Genomic DNA, 15167 nt, shown 5'->3' on the forward strand with positions numbered 1-15167 from the left:
ACCTAAAGAACTACATTCTAATCAAATAAAAATATGAAAATAAACAGTAGAGTGAGTATAATGCACCTGGTCACCAAATTTCATAATGGTCATACTGGGACTCATGCCTCCCAAATCAGTGGTTGTTTTAGCAAGCTTTGTGATAGGGTTGATCTCCAGCACTTGTAAGTTTTGCAGAAATAAAAACCCCGAGAGTTTCACATCAGGCACTACCATTATTGCACAAAGCCATACTAAGTCATGTATCCAAAATTGCAAAGCACATGCAAGAAATTGCATAAACAATATTGAGAATTGACCAGCACTGTTTGACCACAGCCAAAAGAACCGAGTATAGACAAAGAACTGAGTATATAGAAGAAGAAATTTGACTACATAAAATGTTAGCTTTCTTTATATTGCAGAAATACCTTTCCAACAGTGAGAGACATGGATCTAGATGAACGAGGAACCCCATCTTCTGCATAGGAACAAAGATAAAGAACAGTCTTAGAATATGAGAGTATATCTAAATAATGTTAATATAACCCTTGCTAATATTTCAAACTCAGATATAGTATATTTACACAGGATCTGTAAGTGACCATGTATTTATTGTCATACAGTATTGCCATACAGCTGTCTTCTCAATCACACCTGCACAAGAAATTTTTTGAAATAATTGCAAATAACCAAATCAGTACTATTTTCACTGAATCAGGGAAAAATCCCACTACTGGCCTCCATATACAAGTTCTCACAAAGGAAAATCCTCATATTTCAGTTTCCAGCAAAGGAAAGAAGAGGTCATTAAAAAAAAAAAGGGTTTTTAATAATGAAATTTTGCCTTCATCTGGACCTGAAAGGTAGTTGCATTAAAATTATGCAGAGTACATGGACTTGCAAGAGGCCATGAGGAAATATGATTGGATCTTATCAGAATTTGGCAATAGTGATAGTGATTCCAAATTACTGTACTAGACCATTAAGTATGGCTCATATGAAACATCTTATTTCTGTAACTTTTGAAAATCTGCTCCTGTAGATGAGAACTTATGAACATGTTTCACAATATTTTACTTTAAATCATTAACAGCACCAACATCTCTCTGAATTAGAGGCAAGAAAAATCCTTAATTTTTTATTTTTCTTTACCAGATGCACCATAGGTTCTGCTAGAATTCTGATTGGCAAGTTTCTTGAACTCCATTAGTTCAGCATGATCCTTTTCATATGTCCTTTTCAGATTTTCCACATACTGCATCATTACTTCTGTTGCCTTTGACATACGCTTCTCCTAAGGAAGAAAAGAAGGAAATAGCCAGGTAACCTCTACACATCTCCAACAAATCATTTGCCTCTATGTGTATGCTCCATATTGGGGCTAAATCTGGCGCTGTTGTTCTTAAGGAAATATTGGTGCCTCTGTGACCAAAAATTCCTAAGATAGTTAGAAGAAAATGCCAATTCAAATGCACTTCACAGAATATAGTACTTGATTTTGTCATATATTCAGACACCCTGCCTGTGTGCCTATCTGATTACTTATGTGGTATACCACATTTGTTTTCAAACCCTCAAAGGTCTTAGTCACTGGCATCAATCTGGTTACCTTAGAGGGCAGAGGGAACATTCTTAAATCTGGGAGGGTATTGGTGTGTTCTTATTTATACTCATTCTGTTCTCATAGTCTTTGTAATTGACTGAGCTATTGCCAAAGGCAAGTGACTGAATTAGATGAGTTTTCGACCCAGATAAGTTTTCTTTTTTTCTTAATATTTTTATTATGTGCTGCACTGATTTGAAATTAGTTTCTTGTGATGCATTCTGTAGCTCTGAATAAAATATAAGCTCCTGTTGTACAGACATTAAATAGTTTAATGGGCAATCTTTCTGCCATTGGAGTTCTATTTCCAGGCTGCAGGGGTGTGTTACCTGACACTACAACGGACGTTTTTAATCTGTCAGAATGGCAAATAAAACTCAGAGGGTGAACACAGCCTCTAGCCCAGGCTGGCCAAGAGTGCACCTGTGGATCCAGGATGGAGTTAAACACTAAACACCGGGACGTCCTCACCTGGCGAACGGCTCCGACCATCTCCGCGCGGCTGGAGAGCCTGGCAGCCAAACGCCGCAGCACCGCGATGTCCTCCAGCAGCTTCTGGTAGGCTTCCCTGTGCTCATAGTGGTGCCACAGGTGAGCTGAAGACTGAAGCAAAAACACAGCAGCTTTATCAGCATGTTTTTAGTTCAAATGGAGTGGCCAGAGCCTCAAAATGGGGTATCAATGTCCAGGCAGAACTCCTCATGGAGAGATTAGCCCCAGAGGGGTGCCAGCACTGCCACCACACCCAGCTCAGAGTGCTGCTGCTGCCCTGGTGCTTCATTGCAAGCTGCAGCAACACAGTTTGAGGCATTAGAGAGGTCTCAGCACATTTGTGATACTTCCATTCTGAAATCTGTAGGGAAACATGCTCTGCTACCTGTGCACTCTACAAATGCCGAGTTCATTTCAACTAGCACTTAAAAATGATTGCTGAGGGACAAAGGACATCCTAATTTTCTGGGCACAAGTATTAAGAAGGCCACACATGTTCTTTCAGTTCCATGATACTTCACTTATTTGGAAAATAAGACAGTCTCAAGAATTGCAATGCTACCTTGACAATAAATTGCAACCAAAATTTGACTGCAAGAATCAAAAAGAAATAAGGGAATATGTTTAGGAAAAATCATGCACAGAATTTCACAGTGTCCTTTTCTTTCTTGACAACTGTAACCTCCTTATTTTCTACAAAACATTGGAAATTCATGTAGATCAGCTTTTTCTTGAAATTAGGTTTCTGAATAACACATCAGTTAGCACAACGCTGATTAAAAAAGTCAGAAAGACTGGTAAAACTGTCACTGAGCCATAAAATCTGTGCCTGTCCTACAGAAATGAAGATAACCTCCCAATGAGATTAGAACAAGTCTAGGTCTAATATGATAGAGATTTTACAGAAGCCATCACTGCTTTTAATCGCTTCTTAGTTTATTCCATTGTCCAGAGCAAAAGCTTCCATAGGGAAGGCAGTTTCCACTTTGTTATAAATCATGTAAAAAACCTTGTAAAAGCCAGACTGTAGCGTGTGAACTGCTTAAGGGAAGAAAATCCTCATCACATCCGTCCCATGCTGGCAACATGAACCTTAGTGCCTAATTAGAGACTCTTGACAGAAATACACAGCAAATCTAACAGACTTATTTCAGTCTGCAAACTCTGAGATTTTAATAGGCTGTTTCTGCTTGCTCTTTACACAGGGAACAGAGGGAAGAGCAGCAAAATAGTCTCAACTTTTTTTTTTTAACAGAAACAATAATTTGAAAATGGAGATTTGGAATTCCAGATGAAAAGATGTGATCACAATCTTTCTTTAATTCTATATTTTCTTACCTGATGATATTCTTGATAAAGTAAATGGGAGAATCATATGTTCTCTTCACTATTCTCATGAGAATGGCAGCATCTCCCTGCAATAATGCATGCTGGGTCTAAGGCTATTTCCTTTATCAGCCTGGTGTGTAACCATCCCTCCCTTTATGCACAAAGACATGCACAGCACTTCAGTTGACACGTTGTAGCAATTTTTGTCGTTTCAGTTAGAAAACCTAGAGAAAGCTGGCAGGAAGGACTCAAACTACTGCTGTAAAGGAACACCAGGGACAGCTGGAATGAAAGTGTACTCAAAACCTGAGCCTGAGATTGTACCTATTCCTTAAGTATTCCTTGCTGTTTCCTTTCACACAGCCTGCCTTCTAGTATCTGCAGTTAAGAGGCCTTTCAAGTTACAGGTCTCAGGATTCAAGTTTCAAATAATTTTGATATCTTTCATATCTGGACACTTCAAATTTCCTGCTAAAGGTCTTGCTCAGGAGAGCATGGATTAGTGCTCCAACTGCAGTTCTGAATGCTCTTAGCTATGTCACAGGCTTATTTCAAGAACTGAACAGCAAATTCCTAGTATTTATTCCTGAAATCTGCTAGACCAGGGAAGCATGCCCTAGGCATTTCCAGCAATGCTGGCCCACTCTGGCAGAATATGCCCTCTCTCAGAGTAGTAGGCAGCTCATGGCAAGAAGTCTGAGCAGCAGAAAATGAAGTTTTGGGGCTGAATTTACAAGTCAAACACATTTGTGATGTTTGTGCACTTCCAGGTACATTACAGTTCAGGAAAAGAATTCCCATAGTTTCCTTACCGTAATGGCTGCTTTAAAGTTTTCCAGTTCCTTCTCAGCATTCTCTTCAGTAAGATTTCTCTCTCTCTCTGCCTGCTGAATTCTAGATTCCAATGTATAACTATCATTTCTAAAGGCCAAGGAGAGTTGTACAAATACATTCTGTTTGGATTAAAAAAAGGCATTTTCCACTAAGTCTCACAGTAATATAATTTTCAATAACAACTTATCAATAAAGTATATGTTTAACTGACTTTGCTGGTTAAATAAGGATTGCAACAGAAAATTGAAAGTATTTTAAAATTTGTTTTCTTTGAAAAATCCATTGAATTTCCACTGAAATAGGAATAATGAATGTGTTGCTGCCTCTTTTCCTGAATGTTTTTCTGGGAGCTCTGTGGGGCAGAGACAAAATGAAGGAAGCAGCCTACCAGAAGCACCAGAATCACAATGGATCTGTTTTCTAGCTGCACTTCCTCCAAGGGTCCCCAAGGTTTTTAAACAGATAGTCTGTGCAGAGGAAGTCCAGGGATGAGCTCACCATGAGCATTGTTTTATCTAAGGGATAAACACCTACCCCTGGAGCCAGCAAAAGATGAAGCGCTAACATTTTTATTCTCTTGCACCCTGCTTTTAAAGATTATTTCTTGCTTTACCAGAGTTTACTCATTTCTGAGCATTAATACTTTGCAAAGCACAAGGCACCAACAGCTCCAGTAGATTGCAGTGTTGTAAAAAACCATCTTTTTCTTGACTGGTATGTGATTTAAAAAATACAAGAACTAAATGCTACAAGCTAAATAGAGACCTGCAAAAAAAATTATTGGCTTGAACTGAGAAAGCAAAAATTATGCAAACTAACAGCAGGATATTATTAAAAAATGCCCCAAAGCTCATATTAGCCAATAAAAATGCAATTTAAATTGCTGAGTTTCTGGTCTTATTTAATCTCTTTTTTTTTTTTTTTTTACTACTTTAGAGTATTAAAACTATTTCCAAAGTGAATTACTTTTTTATTATGAACAACACAAACAAATATTTTGCTTACTCCTACTCTGTTGTTTTACAGTTTCTATTGCCCACATTTCACAAAATTGTTATCTTGATGGAGTTCAATGTGTTTTGTTATTGTTTTTTTAATGAGAAATATATTTTGGGGGAAAAAATCATCCCATTACCTCATTCTAATAACCACACTTCGACTTAAAATAATCACTTAAAATTGGAACACATCTAAAACAATAGCATACTTACCTCAACTTCTTTTTCAGTGAGTGGTGGGGAGCTAGAAATAAAAGTAAAAAATTTCACATTTTAATGAGTTATTTTCTCTTAGAACAAAGCTATTCTAATACTTAACTGAACAACAAAATTATGTTTGAGTTTCCAGAGTTTTCCACTACTTTTCTGTATTGATTACAATCAAGCAATGGTCTCTCAGAAGTTCTTCACCTCATGCATTCATTTATACATAATAATGTATATAACAATTCATTCACCATAAATGTTAAATATTTATTTCACCTGCACAGAGAATCCTTATTGACAGTTCAGAAAACTGAAGGCTCTGGTGGTTTTGGTACATAACCATAACCATGTGGCTGAATGGAGGAATCATTTTTGGCTGAATAAGTTTGGGATTGTTTATTGTTTTAATGTCTCAGAAAGTGCAAATCAGTGAGTGCTTCAACTACATTTGCAAAATAAACTCAGTTTTCCTAAAAAATTGTCACCTGCAGAAAAACTGCAGAACTTTTACATGCCCAAATTCTACCATTGGAAAGCATCATCTGGCCTGATTATTTCCATGGGGGTGAGAAATAATATTTTCAATATGAGTACATATCTGCAGCAGCAGTCCTGGAAACCAGGAATGGAAAAATCTGTATAAAAATCTACCTGTAGCATGCAATTAAGGTTTAAGACTTTTTATGTAGAACTCAAACTAATTTTAAATTTTGGCCAATTACTGGAAGCTGGCGCACTCCCCAGAAATTTTCAGTAAATCTGGGTTGCACATTTTAAGATGCAACAATTTGTCTCCCTGTGAATGGAGGGAAGGGAAGTTGGCTGGAGACCATTAGTGTGCCTTCTCCTGGATGATGTGTTTCCACTTCTAATGAGCTTTTACCTTCCTGGAAGTGATTTGTGCACTCTCAGTTTTCGCAGCAACACATCAGGAATGCTGGGCATGACATCAGAGCTGCTCTTTGTCTCTTCCTCTTCAGTGGGGGAAGGGAGAGGTGAAGGGCCTAAAGACATTTTCAGATTAAAAAAAATTGTGTTACTTTACAAGTCACACATTCTTTTCAGGAATATTTTAGCTGAGATTTTGTAATAGAACACTGTCATTTTCTAAGGCTTTAAATGCCACCTGCCAAGATGAAGTGTAGTGTAATGTACCATACTGCAGATTTTGTACACCATTTATTGTTATAAATTACATCAGGTACCTGTTTGCACTGTATGGCAATTGAAACAGGATATCAAGGTTATACTTACATTCTCCAATTCTGTTACTTTCATAAGGACCAAGACATAACTAATATTTTTTTTTTATAATTCATGTTACTTAGCCTCTGTATTTTCATTTTATTTAGTTTCACATATATTAGTTCCCTTATCTCCTTCTGTCTTACCAGAATTTCATGAAGGACTCTCCTGTAGGAAAGCAGATTCCCCAGCCTGAATCCCAGACTTGGGAAGGAATCTTTGAACAGTTCTCCTGTTCAGAAGTTTAACAGAAGGATTCTTAGACTTGCCATGTAATTAGTGTGTAAATCTGGAGAGCATTAACATGAAAGATGGAACAGAAGGGGAGATTCTTTCCAGCTACATTTTAATTCTGTGCATTTGCTTTATATTAAAAAATTCCAGCATTTACTTCAGAGCAGACACATGCATCCCCATAAAACCCAGCCTGACACCAGAATTAATGCATTCCACTTAGCTAGTGTAGATGCAGAGTTGTGTTTGCTCAGATGGTGACAGTAACTTGCCATTGATAAAAACCATGATGGAGACAGTACATTGGATTCATAACAGTAATAATGAAGTATCTATTTCCTATTGTTTAAGCAAAATTACCACTCCAGTTGAAAAGGTGGCTTCTCTGACAATGTAAGGAAGTAGGTCTCCCTAACAAATTAACTAAGAATTTGACCCCTTGCTTGTTTTCCCCACTGAGGACAAGGAGTTGACCCTTAAAGTTCTGGCTACCATTTAGATAACTTACTGGACTAGAAAAAGCTTGTGATACTCATGAGATCCATGTTGAGAAGCTGGATAAAATAATATTTATCTTATTCACAATGTTTTCCTCAAGACTTCCATACCTGCCAAAATTACGTAGCAGGCTGGTAAATTGGCAACTATTTTATAGTTTCAAACAGAGCCTGCTAAATTATTTCTGGGAAATTATATATTAACAGAGTGACAGGAATAATAGCATTACATCTAAGAATTCAAAGATATAATCACTAAATACAGAGGACAAGAAGCCTTTTTCATCTTTATTCATTCACACTGAAAATGAATCCATTTCCAGACATAATGTGAAATGCAGTATCTTAACCTTCTCTCAGTGTAACAGGAACTTTAAGGCTGATGAGCTAGTCCCAGTGCAAATTCATGAATTAGTAAAATGTTCAGGATTTTAAAAAATTGTAATTTTCTTTGTATTAAATCTTGGACAATCAGTTTCAGCTCCTTTCATAATAACCATCTTCATTTCAGTTAATGTCACACTGAACAAGTTCTGAATTAACTACTTCCAAACAAATATATAGTTTCGGTTTGGATATTTAGGTTGATATATTTGGTTTAAATATTTTAGCTAAGCACTACTGCTATTTAATTCTCCCACATGTTGAATTATCCTCTGGTTCATATCTTTGCTCTTTACTCTCAATCTTTTTAGATGCAGCTACAAGCATCAAATCTTTTTTGCCTGTGTGAGACTGGAGAAAACATTTGGTGTCCGATTTCTTTTTCCTTATTTATGTAGAGTTTTAAGCCTTTTCCTTAAAGAAGCATTTTCCTTTATTTTTCCTTAAAAATCACAGAAATTGAAGTTAAAAAAATCCTACTTACTGTAAGACATTTTTCCAATCCTTCAAACACCTTTATGACTCTTTTCTGGCCTTACATTTTCTCATTCACATTGACATGGAAATGTGGACCAGAAGTGAAAATGCCATTTCAATACTTGCCACACATACACTAAAATAATAATAATAATAATAAAGGAATAAAGTGTCCCATCTCTTATTTATACTCCCAGGGATCATATTCACCCTTATGACCATAATATCTTGCAGAAGTTACATCCATTGAATCCATCACTGCTGAAATGTTTTTACAGAAAGTTACTGAAACTTCAGTCCTACAGCTATTAGGCACAAGCCAGACTCCATTCCACATGTGCATCTTTTCCCTTGGTTATAACAATACCTACAGTATCTTCTTGGTTCAAATCATCAAGAAAACGAGGTACTTTCCATTATCAGTCTCTCTTGTTCATCATTTATTACTGTTCTCCATGACTGCTTCAACTATTCTTGTGATTCAAGATTTTAAGCCTTTTTCTCCTCACTCCCACATAATAGTTATAAAAATCAGTATATACCAAACATTCTTTCCAGTTTTTATGATACTGCACCTTTTTCCTGTTCCGCTGCTTCACTAAGTTCAGGAAGTTTAAGTCCAACTAAATTTTGATTTCTCATCAAAATATGCTCCTGTGAAGAGAAACAATAATATTTCTAACTGAACTACAAATCTCAATTTAAATATCCCTGCCACATGTAAATAAAACACTTACTTTAGTTCACAAACATAATAGAGATATTTGCATTATATTACAGTCAGATGCTCCATAACAGAATACTCATAAATTCACACACACTCTAGAATATTACATATTTCAAATTTCATACAGGCATTATTTTGAAAAATTACTGGTCATGCAAACAAAGATTTGTGAAATGTGCCCCTTATTCAAGTAGATATGTAGAGTTTTGGTGAGAGCTTTAGTAACTGACAATAAAAAAAGCAATTTTGATATAGCCACAGTAATAACTAAGTATCCCAGATAACAGGAGAACTGCAGAAAATCTACATATGAGACTTTGCCACTTTGACTTTATTAAGACCAGAGCTTGGGATGCTTCATTGTTACTGTGTTCTACCTCTATTCCTTACAGGTAGGAAAAAATGCACTCTCAAGGATTAAACCTTGTTCTCTTATTTCTCCTTTTATCACCTCCTCATTTTCTTTCATATTCTCACATGTTTAAATTCACAAATACCTGTTTTTGTTTATGAGTAGACAATTCCTACTGGAGACAGAGCTCAAATCTTGCCTAACTGGAATTACAGATCATCTTGAAAATTTTTTGTTATTCCCTTATTTGTGCTTAACAGCTTCTGGGTCATTCAGAATGATAGAATTAAAGAATTATAGAATGGCTTGGGTTGAAAGGCACCTTAAAGATCATCTGGTTACAAACCCTCTGCCATGGGCAGAGACACCTTTCACTGTCCCAGGCTGCTCCAAGCCCCATCCAGCCTGGTCTTGGACACTGCCAGGGACCCAGGGGCAGCCACAGCTGCTCTGAGCACCCTGTGCCAGGGCCTCAGCACCCTCACAGGGAAGAATTGCTTCTGTAATTATATGGGTCCCTATAATCAAAACTTCCAGTACGTACACACTAAGAATGTGTGTGTTATATCAACAGGAAGAGATCAATAATGAAGCTGCCACTCCCAAACAATACAATGGGAATGAATTAACCAAAGTGCAGAATTGAGGTCCTCATCTGTCAGCCTTATATTCATCTTAAAATATTAACTACTGGGGGTTAAGGAAAATATCCTTATTAGGCTGTTCAGGAAAGTACCTGCTGCTTTTTTTCTTTCAAAAGTCATTATTAGCAATAGAGACATGTTTACCGCTTTCTTTTGGTGGTCTATCATTTCATGAAATTTCTGCTTTTTTTTCCTAGGATTTAATTACTTACCATTTAGGAATTTATTTAACAACAGATTACTCATTTAGAAGCTGACAGATTTGCAGCAGGTTATAATTAGGAACTGTAAATCTGGACATGCTTTACCTGCCCTTGCTGTCAGAGATGTCCAGTTCTACAGCTCTGAACACTTTGAGACATTTTCTGAGACAGTTCAATAATCAACTAATCATCACAAACCCATTTCCTGTCCTCTGAGATCTTGCAAATGTAAACATGCAAGAGGAGCACATGCATATGTATACCTTGAAGTACCACAGTGCACTTGATGCATACCTGAGGAAAACTAAGAGACAGAGTAATTCCATGGAATTTACTTACAGGTCACAATTTAGTCAAGTTGCAAAAGAAAGACATGATACAATTCTGTACTGATTATGCTGAAACTGTTTCCCATTTTATCACTGTATGTTTCTTGAAGTGATAAAAATAATACTAAACATGTTGAAATTTTAATAGGGTATGAAAATGACTTTTTAAAACAGGATACAGCTGATGACAGGACTTACCTCTCTGAGCTTTGTCAGCTTCTGCATTCGAACTGGCTGAACTTGGATTTGAAGATCTTTGAATGCTTTTAATTGATTGCTGGATTTATTACCAAGAAAGCTTTTATCTTCCTCAGATGGTAATTTTAAAGGGGTTTTCTCTTTCTGTCCAGGCTCCAAGCTATCCCAGGACACAGCCCGTAATAGAGGGGGACGCAGTCCACACAGTTTGAATTCTGGTTTACATGGAACTTTATGATCCCTCATTTCTAGAACTGGAATTTTTAGCTTTGAGTCCATATTTCCTATTCCTGGTCCTGGTAGATGGGTTCTTAAAGGAACATCATTTTCTTTCGCTTTCTTGAGGAATGATTTTCCAAGTTCATTTTCACAAACATTCATGCAAGTATTAAGAGACATTCTGCCACCATCAGCAGCTGAAGGGGAGAATTTAGGTAAAGTATCCATATGTTTACGTGGATCAAAGTTTTCCTTTTGGTCTGAGAGCTTCTCTTTGGAGTTTTCAAAGCCAGCAGAACGAGGAACCAACCTTCCCTGAGAAATCTTTCTTTGATCATTCTGCCTTCGATCAATTAATCCTTTTGCAGCATTCTGAAAGTACAGGGACACACATGAAACAGAGAATCAAGTCCAGATTGCTCTTTTCCCCTGCCCAAGGACAGATTTTCATTGTAAAAAGCCATTTCCTTTTCAGTGACATTTGCTTTTGGATATGTGCTGTTGACAAAAGAAATAATTTTTAAAAGGCACTTAAAGAATATTGACTTTGGAATCTCCTCTCTGAACTTTTGAGTTAACCTCTCCCATTCCAGAGTCCATTACATCAATCCTCCTAAAGCCAAGCTCCTCAGCATGTTAATGTCATGGAAAGTCTAAACCACTGACATACACCACAATGGCTATAGTAGATATTTTTACTTTAAAGTTACTTAGTATATTGATTTTAATTGAGCTAGAGCAGGGGGCATGATAGGATGGAAAGATCAAGTGGTAAGCCCACTGTCCTACACTTCTTTTGCAGGTGCATCATAATTTCTTAAAGTATTGTAATTTGCTTTTCACCAGTGAACAATCTTTCAGCATTTTCAGTCCCATCAATAAATCATATGTGTGCTAAGAAAAACCAGCAGACTGTGTTCAGCTCTCAATGTGAAACACTTACCTCTGCAGTTTGCCTGTCATCCTCTTTCACAATTCTGTTATTCTAGCAAAAAAAAAAAAAAAAAAAAACCAAAAGAAAAAACTGTTTTACAAGGTTATCTTTCACACCTATTCTACAAACATCATATTAATGGCTGAACGTTGAATCTCATTTTTTATATTACTACTTGTATTTATTTATGAAATAACTTCAGGGATTAGCTTTTTCATAGATTAGGGTTATATTGCCTCTTTTTCTATTTTCTACACTTAACAAATCTTCATGAACTTTCAGGTCTTGTTACTGCATAGATTTCTGTCTTCAGACTAAATATTTAGCCCTTGCTGTACAGAGAAAGTACCAGTAATCCAATTTTGGTCTCTAAAATGGTATTCCAAACATACAATTTTTATCAGGGACTAAAAGGGCAGCATACTAAAATAGAGTACTGTAATAACCAGATTATTTCACAGACTATTCAGCTCTTACCTGCCCAGGAGATACTGACTCAATACTAGTGGTTGTGCATGCATCAGACCCTGAAATATACACATATAATTAGGGCATATCCTGATATTTTGCTCCAAAGTTTTACTATTATAGCATTAACAAATACATATGTGCACAGTTTCCCATAATACATGAAGGACAAAAATTCAAATGCCAAAAATACTATTAAAAAAGAAAAAAAAAATCAAGCATATACCAAGTGAAAGATCATTAAATCCTCTCAAAACTCTGTTATTCATAAAATTTAAAAAATAGAACATGTGAACTTGTAACACCACAGGAATAAAAATATTATAAAATATCTATATGCAAAAAATACATTATGTATGCATTAAGGAACTTAACATATTCAGGACTAGATGCTTAAATCTACTCTTCTCAAGAAATACTAAACAAATACTTTTTTGGTGAGCTTTTATAAGTTAAAGTTTGAGCCTGCAAATGATTGGATTTGATGATCTTAGAGGTCTTTTTCCCCCTTGATTCATGATCATTTTACCTGATGGAAGTGGAGGAGTGAGAGAGCTGCTCCGAGATGCTATGGGTGAAACTTTAGGACTAAGAGTAGGGGAAACTGCTTCATTAGAACAAAGACATAAAATGAAAAGGTGATTTTACTTTCTAGGCTTGTACCTTCTGTGTTTTTAGAATTCAGATGAGATTAAAACATCAATATCATAGTCATGTGTTTGTCCAGAACCTGACAAGTCATTTTAATTGCCAGGTTGTACTTGGCAATTAGGAGTTTAGAGCATGTTTCATGTCTTATACTCATGAAAATTTGATAAATTTCTATTGATACAGGGAATACTTGCTCTCCTCAGTTTTCTGATACTGTAAGTACTGAGGGGAGACAGCACAAGAGAAGATTCATGAAGAATTTAGGATAAAAAAGAGATGATATATAGTTGTGGGGGTTTTTTCCCTCCAGAGAGTGTCAAGCCAATTGTAAGACAGAATTTTGTTTGAAATGGCATTTCAAAACAAAATAAAAGTCCTATTTCATGGTAAAATGGCATTTTGTTCCAGTTTTAAAACACTTGACATAAAAGGAAAAGTAATTTCAATTGACATTCTAGAACAAAGCATTTTATTCTGCTATTTTTAAAGGAGGATCTGAGCCATAAACTAAGGTAAAAGGATATGTTCAGGATATGAGGCAGTGTAATTGTGTCTGGAGGGAATGTTTTTTCAGCAGGATGAATCTAGCCACTAGAATTTCATTTAAACAACAATTTGTGACCATTTTTCACTTTTCAATAGAAATATTTCATGCCTTCTTGTTACACTGTTTGCAGTGTAGAGATGTTTGAAGGGAATATAAAATATGGTTATCAAGATCTGCCCCTACCTGTGGGTGACTCTGAGAGGCTGCTTCTTGACTTTCTGCCTCTGCGTGTTAGGAACCTCTCACTCACTTTCTTTGCTTCTTCTAACAATTCAAGGTTCTTCTTTTTGTCTTCCTCTGATATTTTGACATCTGGTAGTGGATCATTCACCAGATCAATCACATGACCACTACTGTCTGTGTAGAAAATGTTAGAATTAGAGCTGGACCTTCCATTTCCAGGTATGTTGTGGCATGTAAGAGCAACAAGTTCAAAACAAGCCTGTAAATTTATACCTATAAGTTTAGCTTTGAGCTTGCATGAAACAAAAAATTGTCTGCTCATTTCTTATGTTGTTACAATCTCAAGTTTAGAGCAAGTCCTCAAAACCACAGGTAATTCACTGTGATCAAAAATTCTCTGAATATGTGAAACTGGCTTTTCCAGCTGTGTCTCCAATGCAGTTTTTCTCATTTCTAAATAAAAGTGCCATTAGATCCATCTCAACTAACAGTAATGGCATTTCTGTCGCAGACTGAGCTTCTACATGGAGTTCTCATGTTCACTTTTTCATGGTTAAGAACTGACAAACTCAGCTAGCAAAGATTTATGCACAATAGTTTTAACAATTAATTTAACACTTCATTAATCTGTGGCATTTAAATTGGTTGAAAACACTAAAGTTTGAGCACCAATTTTTACAATTCTCCAGCCTATGATGCAGCAAAGAGAGCAGGCAGTTGTCAGAAAGGCCCTTTCTGAGTCAGTATAAATGGCTTTTATGAACATCTAAAGAACAGCTTGGGTGAGGGGGAGCAAAGTCATCAGGCAATATGAGAAAAATATTTTAAAATTTGACAAGAGCCATTACAGAACCATCAGTTTTCAGAAAAGCTAAGGATTTAAGCAAGCAGCAAAAACTCAAGACTTGTTTATTTATGGGTGTGGAGTTGTTTCACTATTGGTTTTTGATTTATTTTTTGAGGGGGAGAGAGAAGTTCTTTGGCTTTAATTTCCTTAAATTTAGTTCAATTTCAAGGATGTCAAAAACTATACTTACAGATTGAATATTCTAAAGCAATCTATTTTCAGTGAAATATCTGGTTTGGTTTAAACTCAAATTTGTGTGTTGGAAGTTTGAGAGACAAGACCTCCCATGACACCTTCCCTGGGCCAACAAAAGAGAAGCTCAAAAACCAGTATTTTGTATTCTACAAGAAATAAAGCATGTATAAGTTGAGCCTTCTAAAGATGTTAAGCTAATGCACCAATTAACAACTTTCTGAAAGTAACAATATGTGTATTTCCCTAAATTGGTCTGCCTGCAGTCCACTTATGAACTCATGATCATAATTCAACATCCCAGCAGCATTCCCTGTGTATGCATTACACAGTGTGCACAGAGAAAAAAATCGTGGTCAATACTGTCAGACTCTCTATATAGGTTTTCATT

The 15167-nt window shown here is 36.2% G+C and overlaps 1 protein-coding gene across 11 annotated transcripts in view; it reads right to left on the reverse strand.

The window, feature by feature from the left end:
- IRAG1 (inositol 1,4,5-triphosphate receptor associated 1) overlaps nucleotides 1–15167 on the reverse strand; it is a 73332-nt gene that overhangs the window by 8849 nt on the left and 49316 nt on the right. For 10 of the 11 annotated variants that reach the window (XM_071427976.1, XM_071427979.1, XM_071427981.1 and 7 more), the window contains 12 exons: nucleotides 13738–13911; nucleotides 12886–12963; nucleotides 12366–12415; nucleotides 11898–11939; nucleotides 10736–11326; nucleotides 8858–8936; nucleotides 6329–6449; nucleotides 5452–5482; nucleotides 4219–4359; nucleotides 2057–2188; nucleotides 1135–1276; nucleotides 411–460 (listed from right to left, as the gene is read on the reverse strand). In XM_071427976.1, coding sequence (XP_071284077.1) covers nucleotides 411–460; nucleotides 1135–1276; nucleotides 2057–2188; nucleotides 4219–4359; nucleotides 5452–5482; nucleotides 6329–6449; nucleotides 8858–8936; nucleotides 10736–11326; nucleotides 11898–11939; nucleotides 12366–12415; nucleotides 12886–12963; nucleotides 13738–13911 — 1631 coding nt within the window. The remainder of the gene's footprint in view (nucleotides 1–410; nucleotides 461–1134; nucleotides 1277–2056; nucleotides 2189–4218; nucleotides 4360–5451; nucleotides 5483–6328; nucleotides 6450–8857; nucleotides 8937–10735; nucleotides 11327–11897; nucleotides 11940–12365; nucleotides 12416–12885; nucleotides 12964–13737; nucleotides 13912–15167) is intronic. The other variant, XM_071427985.1, reaches the window with a different exon arrangement.

The sequence above is a fragment of the Agelaius tricolor genome, unplaced genomic scaffold (assembly GCF_023055355.1).
Source record: "Agelaius tricolor isolate 1412-34295 unplaced genomic scaffold, bAgeTri1.0.p SCAF_5, whole genome shotgun sequence".
NCBI classification, from domain to species: Eukaryota; Metazoa; Chordata; class Aves; order Passeriformes; family Icteridae; genus Agelaius; species Agelaius tricolor.